Source organism: Myxine glutinosa, chromosome 2, assembly GCF_964187855.1.
Source record: "Myxine glutinosa chromosome 2, kmMyxGlut1.1, whole genome shotgun sequence".
Lineage (NCBI taxonomy): Eukaryota > Metazoa > Chordata > Myxini > Myxiniformes > Myxinidae > Myxine > Myxine glutinosa.
The window spans coordinates 41698393-41725812 of record NC_136262.1 but is presented as its reverse complement, the minus strand read 5'-3'; the positions used below and the strand labels follow the sequence as shown (position 1 = coordinate 41725812).

The window sequence follows — 27420 nt, the reverse complement described above, 5'->3', positions numbered from 1 at the left end:
GGGGGGGGTTACTGGCTCCGCCCTTGACGAGGGGCTGACAGGGAGCCCCTTCGTGGTAACCCCGTCGGAGCGCATGGTCATGGCGGCTAACCGAGCCGGTGTGAGGACGCACACTCCCCCGCGCCGCGCCCATTCTCCTCTGTTGTTGTAGTTGTAGTTGTAGTTGTTGTTGTTTGGGGAAGAAGATGGGAGGAGGTATGGGAAGGTCCTAAACTCACTACTGGTGCCATATAATCACATTCTGGTGCAACGAAGAGTCAGAATTAATGGAAACGAGTCCTTAACTGACATAGACTAAGAATAACTAGCAAGATGTCCGAAAGTTGTCTACGTGAGATGCGGTGGACCTGGGCACGACATTTAATGGGGGAAAAAGGGGAAGGTCGGTTCTACAGAGTGTTGTTTACAGACAATGGGACTAGGGAATGGGGGATTGGGGATAGTTGGGGAGTATTGGGGAAATAGGGGAATATTTACAAGCGGATATGGAGGCCAAATTCCATATTCGCAACATTGCACCCTTCTCTACCCTCGGGGCGTCCCGACCCGATAAATTTTTACCTATTTTAGTGTGGCACTCAGATGTAGTTCCCTCTACTATTAACTCTACCCTGAGTGCGACAGTTTTACAGATATTCACAAATGAGTAAATATGTCCCCCTGCGACGTTGCACCCTTCTCCTCACAGAAACACACCCACAGGATAACCGAATCCGGAAAGAATTCGCAAACTAAACATACAGCCGGTAGGGAGCATTATTTACAAGACTACGCTGCTATTTACACTACGATCCAGGACCTGTTTTTGGAGGAACACATGCAGATGTTATGCATAGAGAGAGCACGCATGCCAGCATCGATACACCAACCCACGAGTGCTCTGTGGCCTACGGCCTTTAATAACGTGCAGAGCACCCTTTCCCAGCACGAAAAGCACCACCCCATCACACAGTCCGCACCATCCGGTGCACCAATAAAGTGTTTAGTGATCATTGTGTGGTGTCGCAGCCGGCCGATGTTCTGCCGCTGGTCTTGCCTTCGTGTGGTGCACTTGGCCTTCTTACTTCTTTCAAAAATAAAGAAAGGCGCCAACCGCGTCCATTTCTATATTGTGGCCGTCAGGGGGCCAACTAAGAGTGGTTCACCTGTTTGGCATAGGTGCCACGTTGACCCATAGGTCCATCCACGGGTGGTGCTTGGCCGCAAAAGAGCTGCGGTCCATGGTGGGTGGCCACAAACATTGCGGTCCATATGGTGTATCGATCCAGGCAGCAAACAGCGAAAGTGCAGGCCCACAACTGCGAAGCCAGCACCTCTCTCTCCTCTCTCTCTACCCCAAAGCCAGATCCTCGGAGGTGGGAGACAAAAGAAGCAGACAAGTGAGTAAGGTGGTAAGGGCGCAAAAGTGCACGCAATGCAAGGTAATGCACACTGGGGGCACATGGGAACCAGGTGAGACAGGTACGTTCCTACCGTACGCCCCCCCCCCCCCCACCAGGTAACCTACATGGCCCCTCCCTTACCCCTTACTGTATCCACAAAACACAACACTACCCATTAACATCTACTTTACAAATCAACAAACATCCCTACTGTCTTCCCCGTTCCTCCCATAAACCAAATTCGTCTTCTCTCCCTCCTAACCAATCAAATTTGCCATTTTCAACTCTCATCAAAATTTGCCATCTCCAACTGAACATCAAAATTTGCCATTACCAATTCATCATCAGTCCCTCCTAGGGAGGGAGAGATGGAATCACCCCAATGTCTCATCCACGTCGTGATGCGTCTAACCAATCCACAGCAATCTCATTTCCTGCAACAAAACAAAGAAAACACAGGTGTGGAGTCATCATCATCACCTCAGGTAAGTGGCTGCGTATGGTGCGACAGGTTCATCAATCCTAACTATTTCCTAATTGACTTTAACAACTTTACACTACCCGGGGTCTTTCTCCGGCCAAACCATTGGCCCTCTTACACTATGGGTTCTAAAAACCAATTCCCATTGGCCAAACTGTGGTGCTTTTCAATTTGGGGTCTCACTCCCCCGATTCATCTCCCGGTGCCCTCGCACAATTTCTGGGCTGTGGCGTGTACCTCTCCCAGCGGGTCTACCCACCTGCACACCCCCACCACTGCAGTTGCCTCCGAGCTTACCTGCTCCTTACCCTAACCTAACTACCTGGGGAAGGCCCTCTGGCGCTCTCCCCACTCGGTGCCCTCTCTGGCACTGGGCTACCCGGGTCCGTCCTCCGGATCCTCGGGCCCCATCCACAACTCTACCGGCTCCCAGAGCCCACCTGCGGCCTCACCTGGCCGACATCCTCACAGTGGTGGAGTGCCCAACCAACTACACACACTAACAGGCTACACGCCCAGCCATTTCCACGACACTAATGCACCCATCCACAATACCATTCTGTCACCCGCACCACAGATGCCAATATCCAACCACAATTTACCTGCACCCTCTACCTAACACTTACACTACCCGCCCCGGGTATCCGTGATGGGGGTCCACTCTTCCCCCATTCACACCTTCGCACCATGCACACCACTCCGTACCACTTACTCCAACTCTCTCCACACACCTGTACTTGCACACCTGTGCTCTCACACCTGGTGCCACCTGCACCTTTCTCTCCCCAAGCGCATTCGCGCTGATCCACAACACTCATTACTCATACACTGCTCCACACACCTGTCCAGTTGCACACCTGTGCAATCACACCTGTTCAATTCTCACACACACGGCATCATCTCAGCTAACTACTCCCTTCTGAAACTTGCGCTTCCCAGTCGTCCCTTTAAACTATTGCGCTCCCTCGTCATTATCATCCATACTAATCTACCTGCGTCCCCACTACAGGTATCAGTCACTAACTAATCTTAACGTCACCTAATGTCATCTTCTAGGGCCCTATCAATATAACCTAACCCACCCGGGCTAGTTTTCACTGCCATACACCCCATAAACTATTGCGCATTTGCCCCCACTCATGGGAAGGGTGGCAGGGATGCCACCAATTTTGCACATCAAATTTCAACAAATCAAAAATTTGCCAATCACTGCCCATCATCTGCCAATCACTACTGCCAATCCCTTGCCAATCATCAAATTTTGTTTTCCTCTAATTTTGGGGCCAAAACACTATCCTCATCACCCAGTCTCCTCACTAATACCTCTCGGTGCGCCAATCCCTGTCCAAAGCCCGGCTTCGTAAAGCCAAGCAATGGATGCTGGTTGTTTTGTGCCAGCGGCTGGATGCGTCCGGCACTCGGTGCAGGGACGGGGGCTTACCCGGGCCGAGATCCCACGCATCACCTCGGCGTGGAGCCATCCAATGTCCCGATCTCGACCTGCCGGCACGTCTCAACAAAACGTGGTCGCCATAACGACCCTTCCTATCGGGCTGCCAGCTCCACCTAGTGGAGCCTGGACGCGGCCGTTCAAAGCGAGGCCCGGCACGCACCGAGGGCCTGCTTCGGCTATAAGTCGTTCTAAACTCTACCCCGTCTAACGTCGATGCTTCACCTGGACGCTTACACCCCGCAGCCCGTTCCTTGCTCACACATCCAGCCGTGCCCATGCTCCTCGTACCTTCCCTTACACACCCAGGTACCCTCATTCCACTCACAGCCTTGGTCACACACCTGACCACCGAACACTTTGGCACACATTCGTCGCTCGCACACCTCACCAATACACCGCTTCGCGCCCCCTCCTCGGTCACCTCCTCTGTGACAATCACAGGTGTGCCCTCATTCGCACACCCAAACACGTGCCTCACCACCAACTCCAGCGTGCATTCCCACTCACGCTCTACCATTCCAGGTGTACATCCTTCCATCCCAGGTGTACATCCTCGCTCACCTGTCACAACCAACTCACGCTCCTTGTCACTCTCACTACTCTCACCTCCATTCTTGACAGCGCACTCACCCTTACTCTTGACAGCGCACTCTTTCCTCATGCACCTGTCCGTCACACACCTTTCTCGCGCACACTCTCCAGTTACACCCTCGGTAACACTCACCACAGGTGGACACTCTTCCTTACTTCTGACAGCGCACTCTTCCCTCATGCACCTGTCCGTCACACACCTTTCTCGCGCACACTCTCCCGTCACATCCTCTGTAACACTCACCACACCGCGCTTCCATGTGCCCCCTCGCACACGCGCTACGACCGACTCATTCTCGCCAGCACCCTCACTACTCCTTGGCACGCACTTTTTCCTCACACACCCCAGAGTCGGACTTCCTTGCACACCTCCATTTTCGCACACCAGACCTGTCGCACACTTCACCAACGGCCTCTCACGAACTTCCGGGTCTATCTCGACCCCCAAGCTTCTTAAATCCCCTGGCGCATCATACGCACGACCATATTGGTCACCACTTACACCGGGTCCTCTTCCTCTTCGCTTCTCCTCCATCACCTGCGAATCCCTCATCCGGTTAATGAGCACATCATCACGATCCAAACACAGACTTTGGACCAATTCTTTTATCTCCTCTTTTATCTCTTTCTTATCCCCTCTCCGTCGCTTCTTAATTTCGCTCATCCCTTCTTCCACTTCTTCTAATTTGTGCTTCACCTCTTTTATTCCCCGGTACGTCTCCTCAAGCTCATCCTCTAAGGCTACCTTGACCGTTTCCAGGTGCGTCCTCACCTGCCGGTCCTTCGTCTCCATTACCTCTATCACCTCGTCCAACCTCGTTGTCAGTCCCTCACGTACCATCTGACATTCCCTCTTTGTCGCTATCAAGTCGTTTTTAATTTCTTTTTGTGTCGCCTTTAAACCTCCTAATACCGCAGTGTTCCTTTGAACCTGCTCCACTAACTCCGTTTGTCCCACCGTCAGCTGCTCCACCTCCTGCGTCAGGTCCTCTATGCCCCCTTGTAACTTTACAGTCCCCTTTCTCACCTCCTTCTCCATGTGCTCCTTACAGTGCCTCACCTCCTCGCGCACTCCTCCGACCTCCTCACTCACTCCTCTTCTGATCTCCTCTCCCATCACTTGCATCTCCTGCCCAGATGCCACCCTCATCTGCTCCATTTCCTCCCTGTGAGCATCCAGTTTGGTTTCTACCCCCATTCTGACCCCCTCTATCTGCTGCCCCATTTGGTTAACTTCCCTTTCCGCTTGGTCCCTCATGTCCCTCAATTTGCCTTCCATGGTGTTTTCTAACCCCTCTAACCCTTTTTGCATCCCTTCCATTTGATTCTCTTGAGCGGCCATTCTGTTTTCTACCCCCGTTAACCCAGTTTTCACTCCCTCTATCTGATTCTCCTGGGCAGCCATTCTATTTTCTACCCCCTCTAACCCATTTCTCACCTCTTTTATCCCATTGTCTAACCCCTCAAAATTTTTGTCTAACTTCTCAATTTTCTTGTCTAACTCCTCAAAATTATTGTCTAACTTCCCAATTTTCTTGTCTAACTCCTCAAAATTATTGTCTAACTTCTCACCGGTACCCCTCATTTGGCCCTCTAATCGCCCACTATCAACCCTCATTTGGCCCTCCATCCTATCCATTTTTGCATTCAGTTGGGTCAAGAATAATCTGAGGTCAAACCCGGTTTGCCCAGCGTCCCCAGCCGCCACCGCAGGCTCGCCCACCGCGGCGCCGCTATTTTGGGACCCTTCAACCACGTGAGCGAGCGCGCCATTTTGCGCGCCCGCTACTTCGTGCGTGACGGCGCTATTTTGCGAACCTGCCGCCCTCACTGCTTCGCTCTCCTCATGTCCCTCAATTTGGTCCTGGACCGACCCTGCTTCACTCTCCCCTACCGGACCCCAGCCGTCTTGATCCGCCATAGCGCGACTTGCAAAATTCGAGTTTCGTAAAACAAATCCAAATTTTTTTTTTTTCGTTATAATTCCGTCGAGCGCAGTACGCGCTCCGAATCGATTTTCCCTCCCAAAATTTGGGCCTAATAAATTTAGTCCCGGGTTCGAATTCCACTCCTCGACACCAATTGTTACAGACGTGGCTTGGATGTTATTTACCGAGCGGTTTTATGGTATGACCACGTCTGCACAAGTTACCCGATTGTGCCCGAACGTTGACTAGTCGCGCGATGCTGGCTCAATAAGAAAAAGAAGACACCCGGCTGGATTACAATAACACAATACGACACCAGGGGTTCAGTTCTCAAGACCTCTGGAGGAGGTTATATTCGTACGGAAAGGTTAGATTACAAGGACGAGAGGTACATCATAGGAAGACAGGCACTTAGACACAATCTTATATTATTCCCAACAGACGACAGATAAACGGGACAAAGCTGACTCACACGGGGGTTGATGGCAGGAAAGCGGTTGTCGATGGCTCCAGGTGCACCTGTGCTCAAAGGTTAGAATCGACCCGGTCCGGTCCAGAGATGCGGGAGGTTTCAGCGCTCGGAGGTAACGTTCTTTCACAGGCGGGTTCTCTTCCTCTCCGCGATCGCAGGCAACGTTCTTTCTCCAGCTGGGGGCGCATCTCACGTCACATCCGGCGCGGGGCCGCGTATATCCGGCGGGGAGTGACACGCCCTCGGCTCGTTAGCTCCACCTCGTGGAATCGGCACGTTGCTTCTCATTGGGTGCGTGCGGGGGGTTTACCAGGCTCCGCCCTTGACGAGGAGCTGACAAGGAGCCCCTTCGTGGTAACCCCGTGGAGCGCATGGTCTATGGCGCTAATCGAGCCGGTGTGAGGACGCATCCTCCCCCGCTCCGCCGCCATCTCCTCTGTTGTTGTTGTAATTGTTGGGGAAGAAGATGGAAGGAGGTATGGGAAAGGTCCTAAACTCACTACTGATGCCATATAATCACATTCTGGTGCAACGAAGAGTCATAATTAATGGAAACGAGGCCTTAACTGACATAGAATAAGAATAACTAGGAAGATGTCCGAAAGTTGTCTACGTGTGGTGCGGTGGACCTGGGCACGACATTTAATGGGGGAATAAGGGGAAGGTCGGCTCTACTGATTGTTATTTACATGCAATGGGACTAGGGAATGGGGGATCGGGGAAAGTTGGGGAGTATTGGAGAAAATAGGGGAATATTTACAAGCGGATATGGAGGCCAAATTCCATATTCGCAACAATATATATGGTCAGGGACTTGATACACTATGCAGACATGACTAAAACTCGAACTGGGTTCCTCTCTTTAGATCAGGAGAAAGCATTTGACCAAGTGAACCATGACTACCTCTTGGAGATCTTGCTATCCTTCAGGTTAGGGAGGAGGTATGTAGGTATGCTTCAGACACTTTACACTTCTGCAGAGTGCCTCATTAAAGTAAATGGTTACTTACTCGCACCTCTTCCTTTTGAGAGTGGAATAAGGCAAGGATGTCCTCTGTCTGGCCAGCTATATTCCTTGTGTATTGAGCCTTTTCTCTGTCTGATGAGGCGACTGTTAACTGGAATCATGGTATCGGACTGTAATAGTCCCTTCTTTCTTTCTGCGTATGCTGATGATGTTCTCGTGTTTGCCGGAAGTGCAAGAGACATGCAACCAGTTTATAACTGTCAGCAAATCTACTCGGCAGCCTCATCTGCTCAAACAAATTGGCAGAAGAGCTCTGGACAACTGGTTGGATAAATGCAGATTGGCGAACTCCCTATGCTGTTTCAGCAATTAACATGGAGTCACCAGGAAATCAAACATTTGGGGGTCTATTTGTCAGTGAAATAAATGTTAGCTCTTTCACGAGCCTCGATTCAGTATACAAAAAAAACAAAAAACTCTTATAATGGCTCATCAATTCACAATTGGAGCACTCTAGAAGGGAAATGCAGGTGAAGCTGAGAGATTGGAATGGATTATTAAGGATCCTATCTTTACATGGGAGAACTCTCTTACTGAAACAATTTGTCCTTCCCAAACTGTTGTTCAGGCTTTCTTGCATAAGTGTTCCTGATTGGTTTCTGGCTAAGATGCAAAGGAAGTTGGTGGACTGCTTTTGGAATGGGAAGCATTGGGTATCTCTGGGAATCCTGAGCGTTCCTCTTGCTGAAGGTGGACAGGGCTTTCCCTGCCCTTGAATGCACTTTTACATCTTCAGGCTACAGGCAATTAAACGATACCTTTATGCGAACCTTACAACACAATGGTGCACGCTGGCTTCGTACTTTTTCAGTAAAGTGCTCAGCCGAGGGTATAAAAGGCAAATTTTCAGTATAAACTCCAAAAACATTTCCAGTGACCCATTGCCTTCTTTTTATCAGGAAATGCTGAAGGCCTGGTGTACAATTGAAATGACCAGAACAAGTGGTCCCCACCCAGGAAAATACCTGCTGGAAGAGCCGTTTTCTTGAACCCTTGACTACAAGGCCCACTGCTAGCTTCCATCAGTGTAAGGAGGAAACTCTTATTGAAAAATCTATCTACAGTGGGAGATCTCCTAAAGGATGGGAAGAATAGCATTCTCTCACCAGAGGAACTTGCAGCAAAGGTAGACCTGCAAACAATAAGAGTTCCTTTGAGGATACTCCAAGAGTTGAAAAATGAATTGCCTCCTGACTGCCTGGATTACCTGGAGAACCCTTACGAAGGTGAGGAAACTATGCAGGTTTCCCTCCCACCCCCTACTTCCATGGCTTTTACAATGAAACCGCATGGATGCGATATTTTCCTTGCGCCACCTCCGCATAATATGAGCAAGGTCCCTGGCATGGCTGGGGTGCCCTTCTGTGATGCATCAAGGAAGGAAATATATGCACGAGTAATCCACTCACTCCACTTTGTTGCGTTAGCAAATTGCATGGACACTCCATGGCGTGAGGTTCTTCTGCCTCCCTTGCCTGTCCATCTAAGTTGGGAATTTCTATCTCTAGCCAACACCAAGGGTGGTTGGGGACCTAAATTGGAGGCTGCTTCACGGGGCACTAAGTTCTGGAGTTCGACTGCAACACTTCACAAACACTCCTCGTGGATGTTGCTTCTGTGGGCAAGCAGAAACCATTTACCAAATATACCTGCAATGTCCGCATCTTCAACCAGTGTTTTTGCTGGTGAAAAACCTGCTCTTGCGTTTTTGGCTTCATTTCTCCCCAACACGTTTTATTTTTGGTCACCGGTGAAGAAAGAGAGTCGATCACGGGATCTCTTGGTTAACTTTGTTTTGGCATCTGCAAAACGTGCAATATATAAAACTCGAAAGTGCAAGATTGAAAGCAATGTCGTGCAGTGTAATTTTGTATGTCTGGGAACTTTGTTGCGTTCACGAATCACTTCGGAGTTTAAGGTGGCACCATATTCCCGATCTGTCGGGAGTTTTATAGAAGTCTGGACAGTAAATAATGCACTTTGTAGTGTTTCCCCACAAGGTACTTTGCTATTATTTGTATAAAGGTGTCATTTTGTGTTTTTGGTGTTCTTTTAACTCTTCATCTGTCTTGGTCGTGCTTTCACTTTAAAATGCTCTACCTTGTCTACTGCGGTTCAAACCATGGACTTGCAGGGATGGGGAAGTTGAGCGACATTAAACAGGAAACTTATGTTTGCCTGAACTTCCTGAGCGCAAACCTCTATTATCTTTCCAACGAAACTACTACTACTACTACTACTACTACTACTACTACTACTACTACTACTACTACTACTACTACTACCCAACGAAGACGAAGAATAATTCCTTTCTACCTCCTTTACTTTCACTAATCCACCCTGCCCCTTCCTCCCTCCCTCCCTCACGCCTTCGTTTTTATTGCCTTTCCTCACCATATTATTTGGTTATTCGAAATAAATTGTTCAAAATACACCAACCCAGATTCTGACATGGCATCTGTCTGCGAAGGAGTGGGGGACGGGGTAAGCAATGAAAAGTTAAATTCAGAAATATAAAGGAAATGCAATGGGGAGCACGGCAGAGAAAAAGAGATGGGACTAAAAAAATAAGTTGGTGAGAGGGCAAATAAAATGTCAAAAGTTCATTGATTTAATGAACAAATGCGTTTTCTTTAAGTTCCCTGTAAAGCTACCTGCCGCTCGTGAAATAAAGCGTAACTGCGTAACCAACTTGTACGGCATGACGTCAGGGATCGCTCGAATACCAAGTACGTGGAGGGGAGAGGGGAGGCGTTGAGGGGGGGAAGTTACAAAGATTTTAGGGTAGTTCGAAGAATATAGTCTTATAATTATAGTACGATGTGAAAATATAGCCCATGACGAAAAAAGTTGGAGACATATTTAATTTCATGCCGAGATTAACGTTCACCTTATTTATACACCGCCTAATATAATATCTAACTGAATGCAATTTTATAATAAAGAAACTGCGTTGAAACCTACTTCGATATGGAGTCATTAAGAGATATCTGTTGTGTACAGGTTTCCTACATGTTGTGTGCAAGTGATCACTGCAATAGCAACGCATATTAATGCAGAAAAGAAGGATTTGTAAAGACAACACGGAAAGGAAGTAAACTCACCACCTGTTTTTTGAAAGATCTCGCCTTGCTCATGAAATCGATTGCCGTTTACATCTGGGTTCGCATACCTCCTTCAACGTTCTGTTGATTTCATCGCATGTTTTGGGCTCGAACATTAGAAATAAGGCAAAGGCAATGGACAAAAACCCATATTCAAAATATACTGCGTGATGACGTCAACACGTAAAACCGGGCTCAAGCCTCAAACCCATGTGGGCATGGACATGGAAGGAAGTGACGTAATGATAATGTCGCTCCGTTCGGTTTGTGCAATCATTTGATGTTATGGCTACAAGAAGAAAGGCAAGTTCCGACCTTTTTACTTGGTTTATCGATAACTTTGCCTGCGTATCCATGTTATCGAACGTCTTTGGTTTTTATCAACTATTTAATTACAAAGGGAAAGTTTCGCTTTTTTATGATAAAATGGATGCTGGATGGTAACCTGACTCTTAATCTTATGATTCTCTTGCGAACACGTTTATTTATAAAATCAGAGGCTGATGAAAGGAATATTGTGCCTTCGAGAAAACATTCACGTTTAAGCTACAGCTCAATTTGGTTTAAGCTTTATTCAAGCAATGCTTGAAATGACCTTGTGCTTGTCAAAAGATCTGATTGTCGTACAAAACTGTGCTCCCTTTTTCCTCCCTCTCCTCCCCTTCCCTCCATGTACCCCCCACCACCCCCCACCTCACCTCCCTCTCCTCCCCCCCCCTTCTCCCCTCCACCCCCCTTCTCCCCTCCACCCCCCTTCTCCCCTCCACCCCCCTTCTCCCCTCCACCCTCCTCCTCCCCTCCACCCCCTCCACCCTCCTCCTCCCCTCCACCCTCTTCCTCCCTACCACTCCTCACCTCCTTCTCCTCCCCCCACCTCATCACCTCTCCTCCCCCCACCTCCTTCTCCTTCCCCCACATTCCTCTCCTCCCCCACCCCCACCTTCCTCTCCTCCCCCACCCCAACCTTCCTCTCCTCCCCCACCCCCACTTTCCGCTCCTCCCCCACCCCCACCTTCCTCTCCTCCCCCACCCCACCTCCCTCTCCTCCCCCACCCCCACCTCCCTCTCCTTCCCATACCCCCACCTCCCTCTCCTTCCCCCACCCCCCTCTCCTTCCCCCACCCCCACCTCCCTCTCCTTCCCCCACCCCCACCTCCCTCTCCTTCCCCCACCCCCACCTCCCTCTCCTTCCCCCACCCCCCTCTCCTTCCCCCACCCCCACCCCCCTCTCCTTCCCCCACCCCCACCTCCCTCTCCTTCCCCCACCCCCACCTCCCTCTCCTTCCCCCACCCCCACCTCCCTCTCCTTCCCCCACCCCCACCTCCCTCTCCTTCCCCCACCCCCACCTCCCTCTCCTTCCCCCACCCCCGCCTCCCTCTCCTTCCCCCACCCCCGCCTCCCTCTCCTTCCCCCACCCACACCTCCCTCTCCTTCCCCCACCCCCGCCTCCCTCTCCTTCCCCCACCCCCGCCTCCCTCTCCTTCCCCCACCCCCGCCTCCCTCTCCTTCCCCCACCCACGCCTCCCTCTCCTTCCCCCACCCACACCTCCCTCTCCTTCCCCCACCCCCACCTCCCTCTCCTTCCCCCACCCCCACCTCCCTCTCCTTCCCCCACCCCCACCTCCCTCTCCTTCCCCCACCCCCACCTCCCTCTCCTTCCCCCACCCCCACCTCCCTCTCCTTCCCCCACCCCCACCTCCCTCTCCTTCTCCCACCCCCACCTCCCTCTCCTTCTCCCACCCCCACCACCCTCTCCTTCTCCCACCCCCACCTCCCTCTCCTTCCCCCACCCACACCTCCCTCTCCTTCCCCCACCCCCACCTCCCTCTCCTTCCCCCACCCCCACCTCCCTCTCCTTCCCCCACCCCCACCTCCCTCTCCTTCCCCCACCCCCACCTCCCTCTCCTTCCCCCACCCCCACCTCCCTCTCCTTCCCCCACCCCCACCTCCCTCTCCTTCCCCCACCCCCACCTCCCTCTCCTTCTCCCACCCCCACCTCCCTCTCCTTCTCCCACCCCCACCACCCTCTCCTTCTCCCACCCCCACCTCCCTCTCCTTCCCCCACCCACACCTCCCTCTCCTTCCCCCACCCACACCTCCCTCTCCTTCCCCACCCACACCTCCCTCTCCTTCCCCCACCCACACCTCCCTCTCCTTCCCCCACCCACACCTCCCTCTCCTTCCTCCACCCCCCTCTCCTTCCCCCACCTCCACCTCCCTCTCTCCCCACCACCCCTCTTCTTCTCCCCCTCCCCCTCCTCCACCCCCACTGTCCCCCTGCCACCCCTCACCTCCCTCTCTTTCCTTTCCCCCTCTCCCACCTTCCTCTTCCCCTCCACCTCCCTCCCCTCTCCCTTCCCCCTCCCCCTCTCTTTTTCTCCTATCCCCACTCCCCTCCACTTCTCCCATCCCAAATCAATTTCCTCTTCCTCCCCTTTTTCTTCCCCCCTTTTCCTCTCCCCCACCCATTTTGCTCCCCACTCTTTTACAGTTTACTCTTTTATGGTGTACTCCAAACAGGAAGAAGATCGTGGACATAAAAAGTCATGTGGACCCTCCAGGAGCATTGTTCGTATGATTGGTTCGCACCTACCGCTCAAACCCGTTCCACGTGCGCATATCCAGGTAGATTCTCTCCAGCAGGAGGTAACTTCTGATGCACAGGAAATCATGTTCCGATCTGGGTGGCGTATGACAGTTCTGGATGTAATGCTAATGGGATGATTTGGGGAGTTTGATTTTGGAACATGCAAGGCCCAAAGTGAAATTGCTCTTTCATGCCTTGAGGACTTATCAGGGTTTCATTATTTATTTTAAACAAACTAAAGCCTATTTTGGAGCTTGTACATGAGTTGCATCGTCAGACATACATTTGCGCATCTGAAATCCTAACGTAATGGCCAAATTGAATCATTATGTAGGATTCGAACCTAGAATCCCAACTCATCATCAGCTACCTGCTCAAATGGATGAAACCATAAACCTTTAGCCTGAATCGCATGCTTTTCAAAAACAATCTTTTGTTATCATTTTAAGCTAAATGCTGAAAGTTGTAATCCATTACTGAGTAAAAACATTTTGATTTCATAACTAGGTGGACGGAAGATACACTTGGTCTCGCCTACTCTCTGTCAAAAGACATCGTCGGATCTTTAATGTCCGCCAACTAACTAATGCAAGCAGATGATGATGACGACAACGGTGATGGCCTCAGTTATTCTCAACTTCTTGTAGTGCCGACGGAGAACAATATTTGGCCCAAGTCTTTCACGAACCAGCCGAGCATTGGGCATGGATTTTGAATCGATTCAACGTGCCGCCCATAGTTCGCCGACTCTTCGCAATATACACCGTGGCATCTTTAACGTCCATCCGAGGGATGCAACGACCTCCTTGCAAAGCGTCAATGCTGCAGTTTATGGTCAGGTCAGGAATCTAACCCGGCCTGGGCAGCTCAAAGGTAAATAGACCAAGTCGCTATCTCTGCACGACCATGTTGGAAATTCTTTGTGTCACTTGTCATTTTTACTCACAGCCTTTTGGAAGTCCCTGTTGTGGGCAAAAAAATTGTTTGCTGTCCCAAAATTTTAATATTATCAGTTTTATGTATTCTTTGTTGTTTTTGGGAAATTGGAAGACAGCTGGATTGGTTGGTATTCCCATCTCTGCACAGGTCTAGGATAACGAGGTTCAAATCCCAGCAACTGTTGTCTTTGTGTCATTGTTAAGGTGCTGCGGTGTATGATAATGTCCTTGGGGCTTCACCAGCAGGAAGGAGCCTTAGGCCCCTGAACATCCAGAAGGGTGGATCAAAATGGCTTTAACCAGGCATGCTGATCTGTTGTTTGGCCACATATAAACATCTGGTAATGTTGGCACCCCTGTCTATCTGTCTGTGAGCAGGATGTCTCAAAGTTATGGACGGATTGGGACGAAATTTGGCAGACAGGTTGGGTGTGTGACAAGGACGACTTCATTAAGTTTTGGTGAAGATCCGGATCCAATAATCTTTTAGGTGATTCTTCACATAATCCCTGGTGTTGGCTTAGCGGTTAGGGTGCCGGCTTGGGATCCTATGATCCTGGGTTCGAATCCCGGTCGATCGCTGAATTAACGCCAGGGGGGTTGACTCAGCCTGTCATCCTTCCGAAGTCGGCAAATTGAGTACCAGCTTGCTGGGATGAATGATCATGGTGTGTACCCCGATTTAGAATAGGTACACCGTATCCCTGCACATCGTAAGAGCGTGACTAAGGGTTGGCGTCAGGAACGGCATCCGGCCATAAAAAAAAAAAAAAACATTGCCTCAAACAGGGAACCATGATTGTCATGGGACCCGCAAGGCTAACCCCCGCTCCAGCGGGGAAAAATGGCCTTAAAACGATCATTCATTCATTCATTCATATTCTTCACCGAGAGATGGGGCCAAAACGATATACAGTACTGTATAGCACAATATCTCAAAACGTTGTGGACGGATTCGGACTAAACTTGGTCGATGAGTTGGTAAGGTGACAAGAACAAGCCGATTGGATTTTGGTTCCGGTCGAGATGCAGATCCAGCCTATCAGCGGATACAAAACGTAAACTGGTCAGCCTGGCGGAGGTTTGTACTCTACCAAGTACTGTTCTGATTTATTATGAAATTATGTGGAACGACGTTCATATATTTTCTGCTCCCAATGTGCCATAAAAGCGAGCTAGCGTGCCGAAGAAACTGTCACGTAAATAACATACTTGTACACGCAATAGCTGTGCTTTTGAATACATGGCCCGATACGTCAAATAAATCAAACTCGTTCTTAATGAAACATCAATTGGGTTTGGAAAACAAAAAACCTGTCACGACTACATTTTTTAACCTGTCTCTGGGCTTTTGGTCTAACACCTAAATAATTACCTCGTACGCACAACTCCTGTGGATGAAATTTTGACGTCACACCCTTTTTTGTAATGAGTAAAATGTGTGGCAATCCTTTGGCTCAAGATAGTTTCTTCGGTCTTCTGTCTGGTTTGCCTAGTGGTATTGTTTGCTTAGTTGCTTTGTATCTCTATTATCCTCTTGGAAGGACAGTTTGCAGAAACAACTGCTGTGCTCATTTTGTTGAGAAATCAATTTTCACAAATGTTCTACGTTTTTGCTGTTGGTTTTTTTTTTTTAGGCCTTTTAGTCTCTGCTAACCCCATTCATTATTTGATGAGATGTTTGAAAATTACATGCTTGGAAATCGCCTTTTGCCATGGCACATTCAAAAAACTGTCGAATAGGTAGCTGGAGTACCGAACGGTATGTTGTGCAGACCCGACTGCAGACCTTAAAGTCTGATCCTGGATCCTCGGAGAGCTACCCCGAATCCGAGTTGGAAACGCCATCGCTGGCTGACGTTCTTTGGATCGTGGATGATGAAGGGGAAACATTTAGCAGGCTCAGGTTTGTCTGTTATTTGATTTATTTATTTATTTTTGTAAACAGGTTGTTGCAAATGGCAAACATTGTCACAACTTACTATGAGAATTTTAAAAAGCTAAACTGTAGAATGACAGAATACATGACCTACAGGGTCTGGCTGGGAGGTGTGACGATTTTCAGAAAACACAAACACAGTTATTTTTAGTCGAATTTCAATTTTTATTTTTTTTAAAGACTACATATATAATGCCATTTAATACACTGTAACAAAGACATTTTAAAAATGTAATTCATGTTTGAATTGGGTATAACAATGCAAGTGGGGGTTCTAGCGCATGCGTGATGGCTGTTGGTTACTCGTTGTTAGGCGCCATTTCAGTAGCCATGGAGCTGTGGACGATTGAACATCGCGTCTTTGTTGTTGAGACGTTTATTCAAACGGGTAGTTCGGTGGTGCTTACACAGCGCAGATTTCGTACTCACTTCAATGTTGGTCGACGTGGCGCCGTTCCGTCTCGAAACACAATATTTAAGTGGGTAAAAAAACTTCAGGACAACTGGATCTGTGAGGCCGGGAGCAGCTCGGGGAGGTGATCGAACCGTTAGGACCCCGGAAAACATCGAAAGGGTTCGACAAGCTGTGGAGGCCAGCCCTCGTCGGTCAGCGGTACGGCACGCTCGCGCTCTACGGATGTCAGGCATCAGTTCGTCGAATTTTGCACTTGGACCTTCATTATCACGCGTACAAAATCATGGTGGTTCAAGAACTGCAGCAGAATGATTTCGTACGGCGGTTTACGTTCGCAGAAAGAATGCTGGAACTGCTGAGGGATGCTGCTGTGCTGAGAAATGCTGGAACTTTTCCGTGCGTCTGCAAGAATGCTTGGACAAGAACGGCCGCCATTTAGATGTCATTTTTCAAACATGAATTACATTTTAAAAATGTCTTTGTTACAGTGTATTACATGGCATTATATATGTAGTCTTAAAAAAAAAAAAAAAATGAAATTCGACTAAAAATAACTGTGTACGAGTTTTCTGAAAATCGTCACACCTCCCTGACGGACCCTGTACATCTCCTCAAGCATCGTAATTAGTCCTTTCCACCGCTTCTCCCCCATTAGAAGAGCCAGCGGCAGTACCCTCAAACTATAGTCATAGTAATTTGCACTAAAAGCGGTTAAGAGTTTAAAATTGCATCTTTCTTCCACTGCACCATCTGTAAGATGTACAAAATATGTTTTTACTATTGAACTTAATTTTGAGGCAGTTTTGCTTTTGTTAAACTCCTTAAATGAAGCCACTCGTCCTGCAGAGATGATAGTTGTTGAAGGGTTTAGGCCTGTTTGTTTACACAGCATTGTTCATGTTCTGTTGTTCACCTTTTCGCCTGAAGGTGGCACAAGAGGGCTTAGTGAATGTACAGTTTGTACCAGGACACTACAAATTTGGCCCACTGGTTGCATCATTGTCTAGTGGCGTCTGCCGCTGATGCCCTGCCCCTACTAGTCAGGTTCACTATTTTTTTTCGTTCAAAAATTTTGGAGATTAGCAAAACTACATTTTTGGAATATTCAGAGCATGAGGAATCCAAAAATTAATGTTGGCATTTGTGTAGACACCTTCGTGAAAATGACAGGACAGTGATGAAGATCTGTAAAAGCATATTCCTGAACGGTATAGACTGAGTAGATCCTGTGTATAGAACTTATAGTTCAATCTGATACTAACAAGGCTGCTTTCTTGCTTTATAAACCCATACCTATAACTTCAAAGGACTTGCAACATCATGTATTATGTAATACAGTTATATCACAAATATAAAGACAATGGTTTTCAATTACCTTTGTTTGTTGTTTTTCTATAATCCTGAGCACTATTTTGAGGCCTTTATTGGATTCCTTGACCCAGAAAACATAGGATTAGCATATTTAATTAAGTTTCTAGGTTGACTAGAAGCCGAGATAGCGCAAAATATGTATTTTATGGTGGCCATTTTGAAAATCCAAAATGGCGGCCATGCAGTTGTCTGTGCAAATGCCAACATTGATTTTCGGATTCTCCGTGCTCTGATGATTCCAAAAATGTACAGGTTTGCTAATCTCCCAAAATTTTGAACGAAATTATATTTGTTAACACAGTGAACCTGACTCATCACTATCCTGAGTGTCATTTTCGCAAAGGTGTCTACGCAAATGTCAACATTAATTTTTGGATTCCTCATGCTCTGAATATTCCAAAAATGTAGTATTGCTGATCTCAAAAAATTTTGAACGAAATATTTGTTAACATAGTGAACCTGACTATACACATTAGGATAGGAATTGGTAATTTTCTCCATGGTGCCAGCGATAACTCGTCTGTTCTTTGTCGAAAGACAACGTGGGATCTGTCAACGTCCACAGAGTAATCCTAGCAGACGGGAGACCCGACTTAGCATCCCTCCGAGTGACAGCACACTCATCGAATCAATGCCCTGCCTGCAAAGTGCCAGTCAGGCAGTTTATAGTCGAGAATCGAACCCAGACTATTTTGCTCAAAAGTAAATTATGTGCAATGTGCTATCTAAAATGCTGAGTGGGTTCATCAAAAATGCAGTGGTCTGAGAGGGTCATTAACCAGTGTGGCAGCTACATTCAAATGTAAGGTGTGCACAGAGGGAGCTGCAGATGGAGGAAATGTTGAGTTGGATCTTCGAGACGGCGTGAAGCTGGAAGGTGTGAAAACATTTTGCTACCTCGGAGACATGCTGAATGGAGAAGGTGGATCAGACTCGGCAACGGTTGCAAGAATGAGATGTGCATGGAAGAAGTTTCGGGAACTGAGTGGCGTGCTGATGAGGAGGGGAGTGTTGTTGAAGCTGAAGGGAAAGGTGTATGCTGCATGTGTGAGAAGTGTTATGATTTATGGGAGCGAGACATGGGTAATGAACGTAGAGCAGCAACGAAGGTTGGAAAGGGTGGAAATGCGAATGGTTCGACGGATGTGCGGAGTATCGTTGAGAGAGAGGAAGACAAATGATGAATTGCGAAAGATGATGGGAATAGAGCCTGTTATTGATGCTGTGAAGAGGAACAGGTTGAGATTGTTTGGTCATGTGTTGTGGAAGGATGAAAGTGACTGGTTGAGAAGAGTGATGGAAATGAATGTAGAAGGAAGTAGAGGACGGGGAAGACTGAGAAAGACTTGGCTAAAGAAATGCGGGCAAGGGGGTTAACAAGGAGAGATGCAGAAAATAGGGCAAAATGGAGAAGATTGTCATGGGGACCGCAAGGCTAACCCCCGCTCTAGCAGGGAAAATGGCCTTAAAATGCATGTTGTGCTATCTAAAATGGTGAGTGTAATAAAAGTTGCTGCAAAATCTTGTACTTGGAGGGAATGCCAGCCTTGTTAAGCAAAACAGTTGTTTACATATTTAAAACGTGCAACACCTGCGGTGTGTTCATTTACCAAGCAGCGAGCTGGCATTTGCCAAGCCAGCCGTTCCTTATCGACAGTTTTGAATGGAGTAGTTGCCTGAGTGACTAAGCCTCTTGGCGAGTGCACCATAACAAACTTGGTAAATGAACACATCGCTGCTCATTTTCCTCTAGTACCGTATCTACAGATTCTTTCCAGGTTACTGGTAGAATTCCAACCACCCTCGCTGGCACTTGGAAACTTCAAAGGTAATATCAGGAATTTGTCATCAGCAGCAGGAAGTTGTCCTTGCAAGACCATCTTTATCGTTTGAGCTCTCCTCCCAACTTATTTGGGACTTTTCAGATTTTGAATTGGAGACATGTTTCCCCAACCAAAGAAGCAAGTTGGCATTGCCGATTATTGGCATTGCCACAAGTTGGCATTGTTGGCCTAACCCTAATTGGCCTAACCCTAATAGGCCTAATAAATTGGCCTAACCATAATAGTTGGCCTAACCCTAATTGCAAGCAAGTTGGCATTGCCGAAGCAAGTTGGCATTGCCGATTATTTTCTTCTGAAAAAGACCGACTATGTATACGACTATGTATCTATGTACATGTGTCTGGTTAGCTGCAAATCGTTTGGTCCAACTTGCAAAATAATTGCTTGTTCAAATGCCAGTAGCACACATATATGAATACGAAAATGCAAGGCCTTGCATTACTCCCTCCAGATGATTGTGGAACAAACTGGTCGAAAAGACACTAAACAGGTCGATGGGTTCGCCGCAGGTCTGAGGTCCGTCCGGGCAAGCAAAACCGGCGAGCCAGCTCGATGACGTGCCTACGGAAAGTGTTCTCATCGCCGTGCTTCCGTGGGCGGCTCGGAAGTGTGAACATGCCTCTTACGGAAGAGTTCCGGCCACCCTCACTGGAACAAGAGCTGGCAAAGCTGCGCGCACAGATCGCCCTGATCATCGCTGGCAAGGAGGGTGCGTGTCGGAACTTCCTTTTGTCTCTTGTCTGTACGCTGGGTGTGGAACCAAGTTGGATCGCTCCTACATTCTAATCTAAACAGATTTCTGGTAGTTTGGATTGAAATAGACGAGTGACATTGGCTTCCCCTGTTTGCATGGGGCAGAATCTGCCATTGTCGAATCCCACTTTAAAAGACAGCCTTACAGAGAGAGAGAGAGCAGCACAAGCTTAATTAGTGTGCAGGAAATTTTTTGTACTTGCATCGATCAAATTTTTGTGACACTTACTGACAGAATGCACTTTGAAATTATGCAGATTTACTCCTTTAATGGCTGCTCGTTTTTGATGTTGCTGTCCTGGTTCTGTCAAAATGGGTGTCGGTTTTTGTCAGTTTTATAATTGACGTTTTATGGGTGGGCAGGAAGCATGCCAGCTGCGATGCCCCCAAGGTGCGTCCCGGGCGCTCGAGCGGAATCGAGCGGTCTCTCTTGGCTCATTGGCTCGGACAATCAGAGTGACGAGAGTGAAGACGAAGACACGCGGGCTCCATTGACAAAAGCACCGGGCCCACAGCCCTCGGCAAGCTTCCCTTCGCACCTGAACACCGTAGGCCCTCATGCCCAGGCGTGGTGAGCAATCCCAACTGAATCGCATTGGGCTCGTTTGGTTCCCACCAAATGTGAGACTTGCTGCATAATGTCATTAAGCATTCTGTAACGAAAAGGAGTAATGTTTATGAAAGCGATGTCATATCGTCGCAGGTCATCACGGCATGTCGCTGGAAAGCTGGCACGCGTGGAGGAGTCTGCGAAAGACCCGGTTCAGCTCATCACGGAAGCGGCGAGGCACAAGTTTTCAGCATCCGAGGGAACAAAATCAGAGCTATAAATCGAACCTCAAGCCCCACATTACACCTTCCCCTGGTATTTAAATTTATAATCACCACATGACAAAGTTTTATTGTATTTAAAATTGTGTGCACAGGTCCAGGCTTTGGAGCAATGGTGTCATGCACGTCCACTGGCAAAGCTTTGGACAAAGGAAAAGACAAAAAAAAGCTCCTTTGCTGTACAAGCTGTTGTGAGTTTGGACAGGATCCTAGTTTGTGTGTTCTCATTTCACTTCTTCCTCAGTACCTACAGCAGTATGGATGGTGCAATAACAAAACAGAAGCCCCCTTCCTGATAGATTATAGTTTTTCAGGCAGGAAGTGATGTGCAGTACAGCGATTTTATAGTATGAGCTCGAGTCATCCAAGTGAGTACCATGCGACCTCCGATAACGTTACAAAATGCCACACATGCATTCTCATTTCCTGTACCTGTCGATGTTACTGTTTGAATGTATATAATCCATCACAAAAGAAAAGTTGTTTTTCAATGTGTTTTTAATTTATTTCAATAAAAATCACCTGTCATTATAACAATTGAAAACAAGGATACCCAGCATGCCCAAAGGGCATATCATCCACAATAAGTACATTTTATACAGTTGTTTGCCCGAACCAAAGCTAAGTGGAATTATAGCAAAAAAAAAAGAAAGGTTTGAGGTTTTTTTAAAATCAAGAGACTTTTCCCATGTATGCAAAGGTTAAAGAAAATATTGGCCAGGTGTATTCGCGGAGCATTTCTGAATTGTCTCGCCTTTTCGGTTTCAAACTGGAAGGGTGGGGTAAAAGGAGACGTTAATTCGGCGATCAATAATTTTCTAATGAAAACGGTCTGCGATGGTGCCTTACACGATAAAGAACAAAACTACCAGAATTAGTGACTTTTCAACTCATTCCGCACCAACGTGGTGAACAGGCAATACTGCAATTTCAGATTCATAAGAAGTTAAGGGTAAATAAAAATAGTAATAATGCTGGAATTTCTAACTTCTAACCTTCGTGCTTTTAGGCTGATATAACCAGTCCTACCACTTAAATTATATAAAATAGTAAGAATCCACTCCACACCAAACCCCTCTACGCTAAAGTACCAAAAAAGGGAATTGGCAAAAGGCTGTAAAGTTTGAACTCCTACCCAAACAAGGAGAAAATCTCTCCTTCGTAGAAATACAACGGCTCCTATTTATTTACTTATTCCGAACCAGCTTCTCACCACCCCCCCCCCCCCCCCCCCCCACACACACACACACACACACACACACACACACACACACGCCCAGCTTGCGCCTCTCCATCTGCAACGACCGCTCCTGACAATACTGTAAGGGCTCGGAGTGCATGAATACATCTTATTTACATCCAACGAAGCCAAGCTTTTGACCTGGAATACCACGCATCACTCTGGGCAGTGCAGGCAAAGTTCCTGTGCCGTGGCCTACTCGGGTAGTCGCCCCTTATGCGGCCGCCCCGAAACAGTTTGCACGTACCTCCATTTTGTACCTGAGGGATTTTGTACCGATGGCTCAGCACAGCCATTTAACTCAAGTTTGTCCACTAGGAAGCTTCACCGCACGCAGACGCGCAGAACGATCGACAAATCTGGGCCAAACGTGCATTACAAAAAAAAAGAAAAGGCTACGCCTATGCCTAGCAGATAAAACTGCCTGGAAGGAAGAAGCAAACGTCGTCATCCATCGTTGCGAAGGAAGCCAGAATCAAGAGTAGAGTTAAAAGATTTCGGCTTAACCTAAAGTATCTTGCAAAGCAACTTCGTAAGAGGCATTTCGACTCCACAAACGACAAAAAGAAATAGGCGTAAAGACCCAATATCCCTGCTTGAACATCCACACGCAAGGAGATTTGCATTGAAAGGAGGGAAGCGCACAATGTTCACAGCATTTCCTCTGTACAGAGCTATCATTGTGCCGGGCTCGGCTCGGCGTCAAAGTAGAAGTAAAAATGAAAAGCTCCAAAATATTTTCAAGCAAGCAAATCTGAGGTAAACCTGACGGCGAATGTCAGTCCACAAGAACATTTTTCAAGTTTCTCACATTGCGATTTGTTTTTTCCTTTTTTAAGAATCTATTTTATTTCTGTGTAAAAAGAAGAAAAGAAAAGTCATCCTCTCTCTAAAAGTAAACCTTGCAGCAGTTTCTGAATTGGGAGTGTGATGAAGAGTCTGATGGGAGATGAATGCTTTTGGAGGGCGGCATCTGGAAGGCTGTGGCAAGAGGGTCCGCAGCGCCTCGAGATGTAAGAGCGATGCTGAATTTTTGCTTTAAAAATTATTTTTAAAACTAAGAGAAGGCAACAAGGTCAGCACATCAAGGATGCCTTGCTGAGAAACAACTCTTACTACTTTAACCCCCCACCCCACCCATCCTCAGTAGAGCAGGTCAACAGGGCGTACCAATTGGGTTGATGAGCGCCATCTGCATTGAAAATTTAGAGTGACGAAAAAGGTTGGACCTTCTCATCTTCGTCGTCGTTTTCTGTGTCCTCATCACTTCTGTGTCCTTCAGCCGTAGGTGTTGCTTGATTCTGCAAGCTGCGCCAACGGGCTTTGTTGAGGCCCATATGTGCAAGCATGGTACGTGAGAGCAGTGAACACCCTGTGAATCGTGCCCACTCGACGAACAAAGGTTCCACCACGTAGGTCATGAAATCTTCATAAAGGGAGGAGTGGGAGTGAACAGAATATAAAAGGAGAAAATCAGAGGTGTGTGAGAATTTGTCATCCTGTGAGATGTCAACAGCAAGAAAGGGCCAATTCCCCTTCATTTATAAGCAAGCGTGTTCACAAGCTCTAGTTGGTAAAATGCAATTAAACAAATGCAAGATGTGTTTAGAAAAAAATGTCATCAGCTCTGGGCTGAGTCAAAAGAACAGGCCGAGGTTCACTTTTTAAATGCCCCACACCATTCATAATCGATTAATCCAGGTGATGCGTGGCAGATCTCAATCTACTTTTCAAAGGGCAATGGAGCAGAGCAGCAGACTGATCACGTGACTTAATGAGCCAACAAGACCACTGCCGACAAGAGATTACCTTTTACCAAGGGAGGAAAAATGATGCGAAATCTCAAGTTTCTAGTTCATTATATAGCGATATTGGTATTTTTGCTAGTTGATGATCGTCCTTCCAAATATCAACGATCTAGCGATTATATCAACATTGCGCAATCACATGCTAATGTAGCACGACCACCCAGCGTCAATAGCTGGCATTTAAGGGGTACACACTATGTTTGGGGGGAAGGGGGAGCACTGAGACTATCATGTTCTGATAAAATGCGTCCATGTCGATATTCTTACGAAATTGATGAAAATATTTCACAACCTTCGGTTTACAATACCACGCACCACTATCAACAGTTTGAAAAATGCAATAACTTCTCGTTGACTGGATTTGCATTGAGTGGGGTATATAAATATAAAGGTTAAAATGAGCAGCTTTGTGAAATCTCTCGATTTCCGGTGTTTTCAGATGTTTTTTTTTTTCAACCGAGAAAAAGATTTTTTTTTTTTTTTTTTTGTATACAAGATCGAGGCTCGTGAAAGAGCGAACATTAATCACACAGAAAGACAAACAGACACATAAAACAAATAACATCGGGAGCGGTAGACAAGATGGGGAGAGAGGGGGAAAGACACAAACACAACATTTGAGAGCAGGGACCGAGAGACATGGAGACATCGAGAGATCTGTGGGAGGGAGAGGGCTTTGGGGGGGAGGCATGTGAAGGGGGGGAGGCATGTGAAGGGGGGGAGGCATGTGAAGGGGGGGGGGGGGTGGGAGAGGTATAAACATATGGACACTGCCAGGATTTCCAGGAAATAAGTTGGAATTTCAAACAAGGTGGATCTGGGGTGAATTAGTGGGGGTAGAAAAGATCAAGGTTATGGATGGGGGAAGATAAGAGATGGTGGTGAACAGCTGTTTTAAAGACCTGGAGGGAGGAGAGGGATTGAAGGGAGTGTGGGAGTTTGTTCCACAGGCGGGAGAAAAGAGGAATGAAAGAGTGAAGGTGAGCAGAGAGCCGAGATTTCGGCAGTTTAACCATCAGAGGGTTGCTGGCAGATCTTGTGCGACCTGTAGGAATATTTGGGGGACAGAGCACAGAGAGAGCTGGGGGAGCAAGGCCGGAGAGGAGTCGGTAGAAGACAGAAAGACCACCTACCTGCCTGCGGTGAGTGAGTGAAAGGCCCTCAGAGATAGCTTCATCGCGGGAGATTCCAATGATTTTGAAAGCTTTGGATTCAACAGCGTGAAGCCGAGCCAGGTGTGAGGCAGGAGCACCAGCCCATAGGGGAGAACAGTATTCCATTGAGCTGCGGATGAAAGCCTTGTAAGTGGTGAGGAGCTCAGGTGTGCCGAGGAAGGACTTCGCACGACGGAGGATGCCCAGTCGGCGACTGGCTTTGGAGGCCAGCTTGGAAATGTGGTTTTCCCAAGAAAGATCATGGCAGATAGTGAGACCCAAAAGCTTGAGTGACAGAACTTCTTGGAGAGGATTGTTGAGAAAGTAGATGGGAGGGTTGTCCAGTCGATCTTTTCGGAGATAAAGATAAACCGATTTGAAGGTTTTCAAATCCAGTGATCAAAACTTTGAGCTCCACATATGGGCAGGTGAGGGGGTATGACAAAACCCTTGTAATGGCCACTAGAGATCAATATAAATCCTTCAAATCTCAGTTTCTTTCTTTGAAACATTAAAAAGACCGGGAGAGAGGGGGGAGGGTGTTCAAAGATGTCTCTCTGTGAAGTTTGACCAAGGTTTTTTTTTCCATAAACCAAACTTTGGGAGGCTTATTGGATGGAAATTAGTGGGTGATGAGAGATGCACCATTAGAAAGAGCACGAAAAACAGTCGATTAAGCCTAGTTTAGTTTTTTCCTTTGTTTTGGAAATTTCTATCTCTAAGGGCTCACTGAAAGTAGTTAATAGCTTATCCAAATGTTTCCAACAGGTGGCGATCTAGGCACACTTGGTTAAAGATTTTAACATTTGAAATGGATAAAAGAGCCAACGTGTGTGTGTGTGCGTGCATGTCAATCTATACATGTGCCGTATATCAACTTTATCTCTTTGGCAATTTCCTAGATTTTTTTTGTATACCATGTCTAGCTTTGTATAAGAGCTAAAACATCCAACATATAAAGGGAGCGGGAAACAAGAGGGGGTGAGAGAGGGAAGCAGAACAACAGAAGGGAACAGGGACATCAGGAAATCTTTGAAAAAGAGAGGGTTGGGGTGGGGTACACATAATAAACAAGAAAAAGAGCAATCAGAGATTGCAAACCCTTGCCAGGATGTATTTTCAGTGGTTTTAAGGCTTTTGTGTTAAAACAAATATGGCGGCCGAACCACGTGACCGATGACGTCATCATGATTTTTTATTCTCCACCAATTTATGCCTACATGACGCTCAAGAAATTTCATCTTGATCGGATGAAGTTTTGTACTTGCCGAATTATGACATCATAATGGAGGCACCTATGACATTAAAATATTTTATTCCCCATGGAGAGTTCTTTACAATGAGCCATGTCTCAATTTTTTCTATGCAGCGTTTTTGGAGATATCGAGGTGCAACGTTTTTTGGTTTTTCCAAGATGGCGGCCGAACCACGTGACCTATGGCGTCATAATTTTTTTTTTCTCCACCAATTTATGCCTAGAGGACGCTCAAGAAATTTCATCTTGATCGGATGAAGTTTTGTACTTGTCGAATTATGACGTCATAATGGAGGCACCTATGACATCATCATTAGCATATTTTATTCCCCATGAAGAGTTCTTTACAATGAGCCATGTCTCAATTTTTTTCTATTCAGCGCTTTCGGAGATATCGAGGTGCAAATTTTTCGTTTTTCCTAAGATGGCGGCCGAATCACGTGACCTATGACATCATAATTATCATTAAAACATTCTACAGGTGGAGTTGTACCTATGGTGAAAATTTCCTGTCGATCAGACCAACGGTTGCAGAGAAAACCATATTTATTCTGTGCGGACAAACGGACTCAAATGCAATACCCTCTCCTCTGGCGAGGGTAATAAGATGGATATGGAGGTTTGGTTTAGAGAATAGAGCCTGCAGCTCAAATCAGTTCCAAAAGTATGACTCCTTGCAATGTTAGGCCATTTGTCCACATTTAAAAAAAAAGAAATTCCCCCCCCTCTCCCCCCCCCCCCCCTACCCATCTTTAACTTCCAATTTGCCAAAATACGATCAAGTATCAACACATCGTACATGCACACACGATCTATATGGTACATTGAACCGACATGTATGTGCCA

General features: G+C 47.2%; 2 protein-coding genes across 7 annotated transcripts in view; one reads left to right on the top strand and one right to left on the bottom strand.

The window, feature by feature from the left end:
- Positions 1-10639: 10639 nt before the first annotated feature.
- On the top strand, positions 10640-21664 carry MTFR1L (mitochondrial fission regulator 1 like). Of its 3 annotated transcripts, XM_068108310.2 has the most exons (7): positions 10640-10741; positions 12960-13085; positions 13674-13899; positions 15708-15870; positions 20043-20242; positions 20650-20857; positions 20990-21664. In XM_068108310.2, the coding sequence occupies exons 1-7, from the start codon at positions 10724-10726 to the stop codon at positions 21114-21116; spliced, it is 1068 nt and encodes a 355-aa protein (XP_067964411.2). In that variant the 5' UTR covers positions 10640-10723; the 3' UTR covers positions 21117-21664. The 3 variants fall into 3 exon arrangements, with proteins under 3 accessions (XP_067964411.2, XP_067964413.2, XP_067964412.2); XM_068108312.2 differs by lacking the exon at positions 13674-13899 and having other exon boundaries at positions 12960-13064; positions 15740-15870; XM_068108311.2 differs by lacking the exon at positions 13674-13899 and having other exon boundaries at positions 15740-15870.
- The window catches only part of LOC137421850 (high affinity 3',5'-cyclic-AMP phosphodiesterase 7A), a 111739-nt gene continuing 105916 nt past the window's right edge, over positions 21598-27420 (bottom strand). For all 4 annotated transcript variants that reach the window (XM_078773220.1, XM_078773219.1, XM_078773222.1 and 1 more), the window contains exon 13: positions 21598-23783. In XM_078773220.1, coding sequence (XP_078629346.1) covers positions 23563-23783 — 221 coding nt within the window. In that variant the 3' untranslated portion in view covers positions 21598-23562. The remainder of the gene's footprint in view (positions 23784-27420) is intronic.

Coding starts and splice junctions, on each gene's coding strand:
- MTFR1L (XM_068108310.2), top strand. Junction 15,871..20,042: donor GAAACATTTAGCAGGCTCAG/GTTTGTCTGTTA, acceptor GGTTCGCCGCAG/GTCTGAGGTCCGTCCGGGCA. Junction 20,243..20,649: donor GATCATCGCTGGCAAGGAGG/GTGCGTGTCGGA, acceptor ATGGGTGGGCAG/GAAGCATGCCAGCTGCGATG.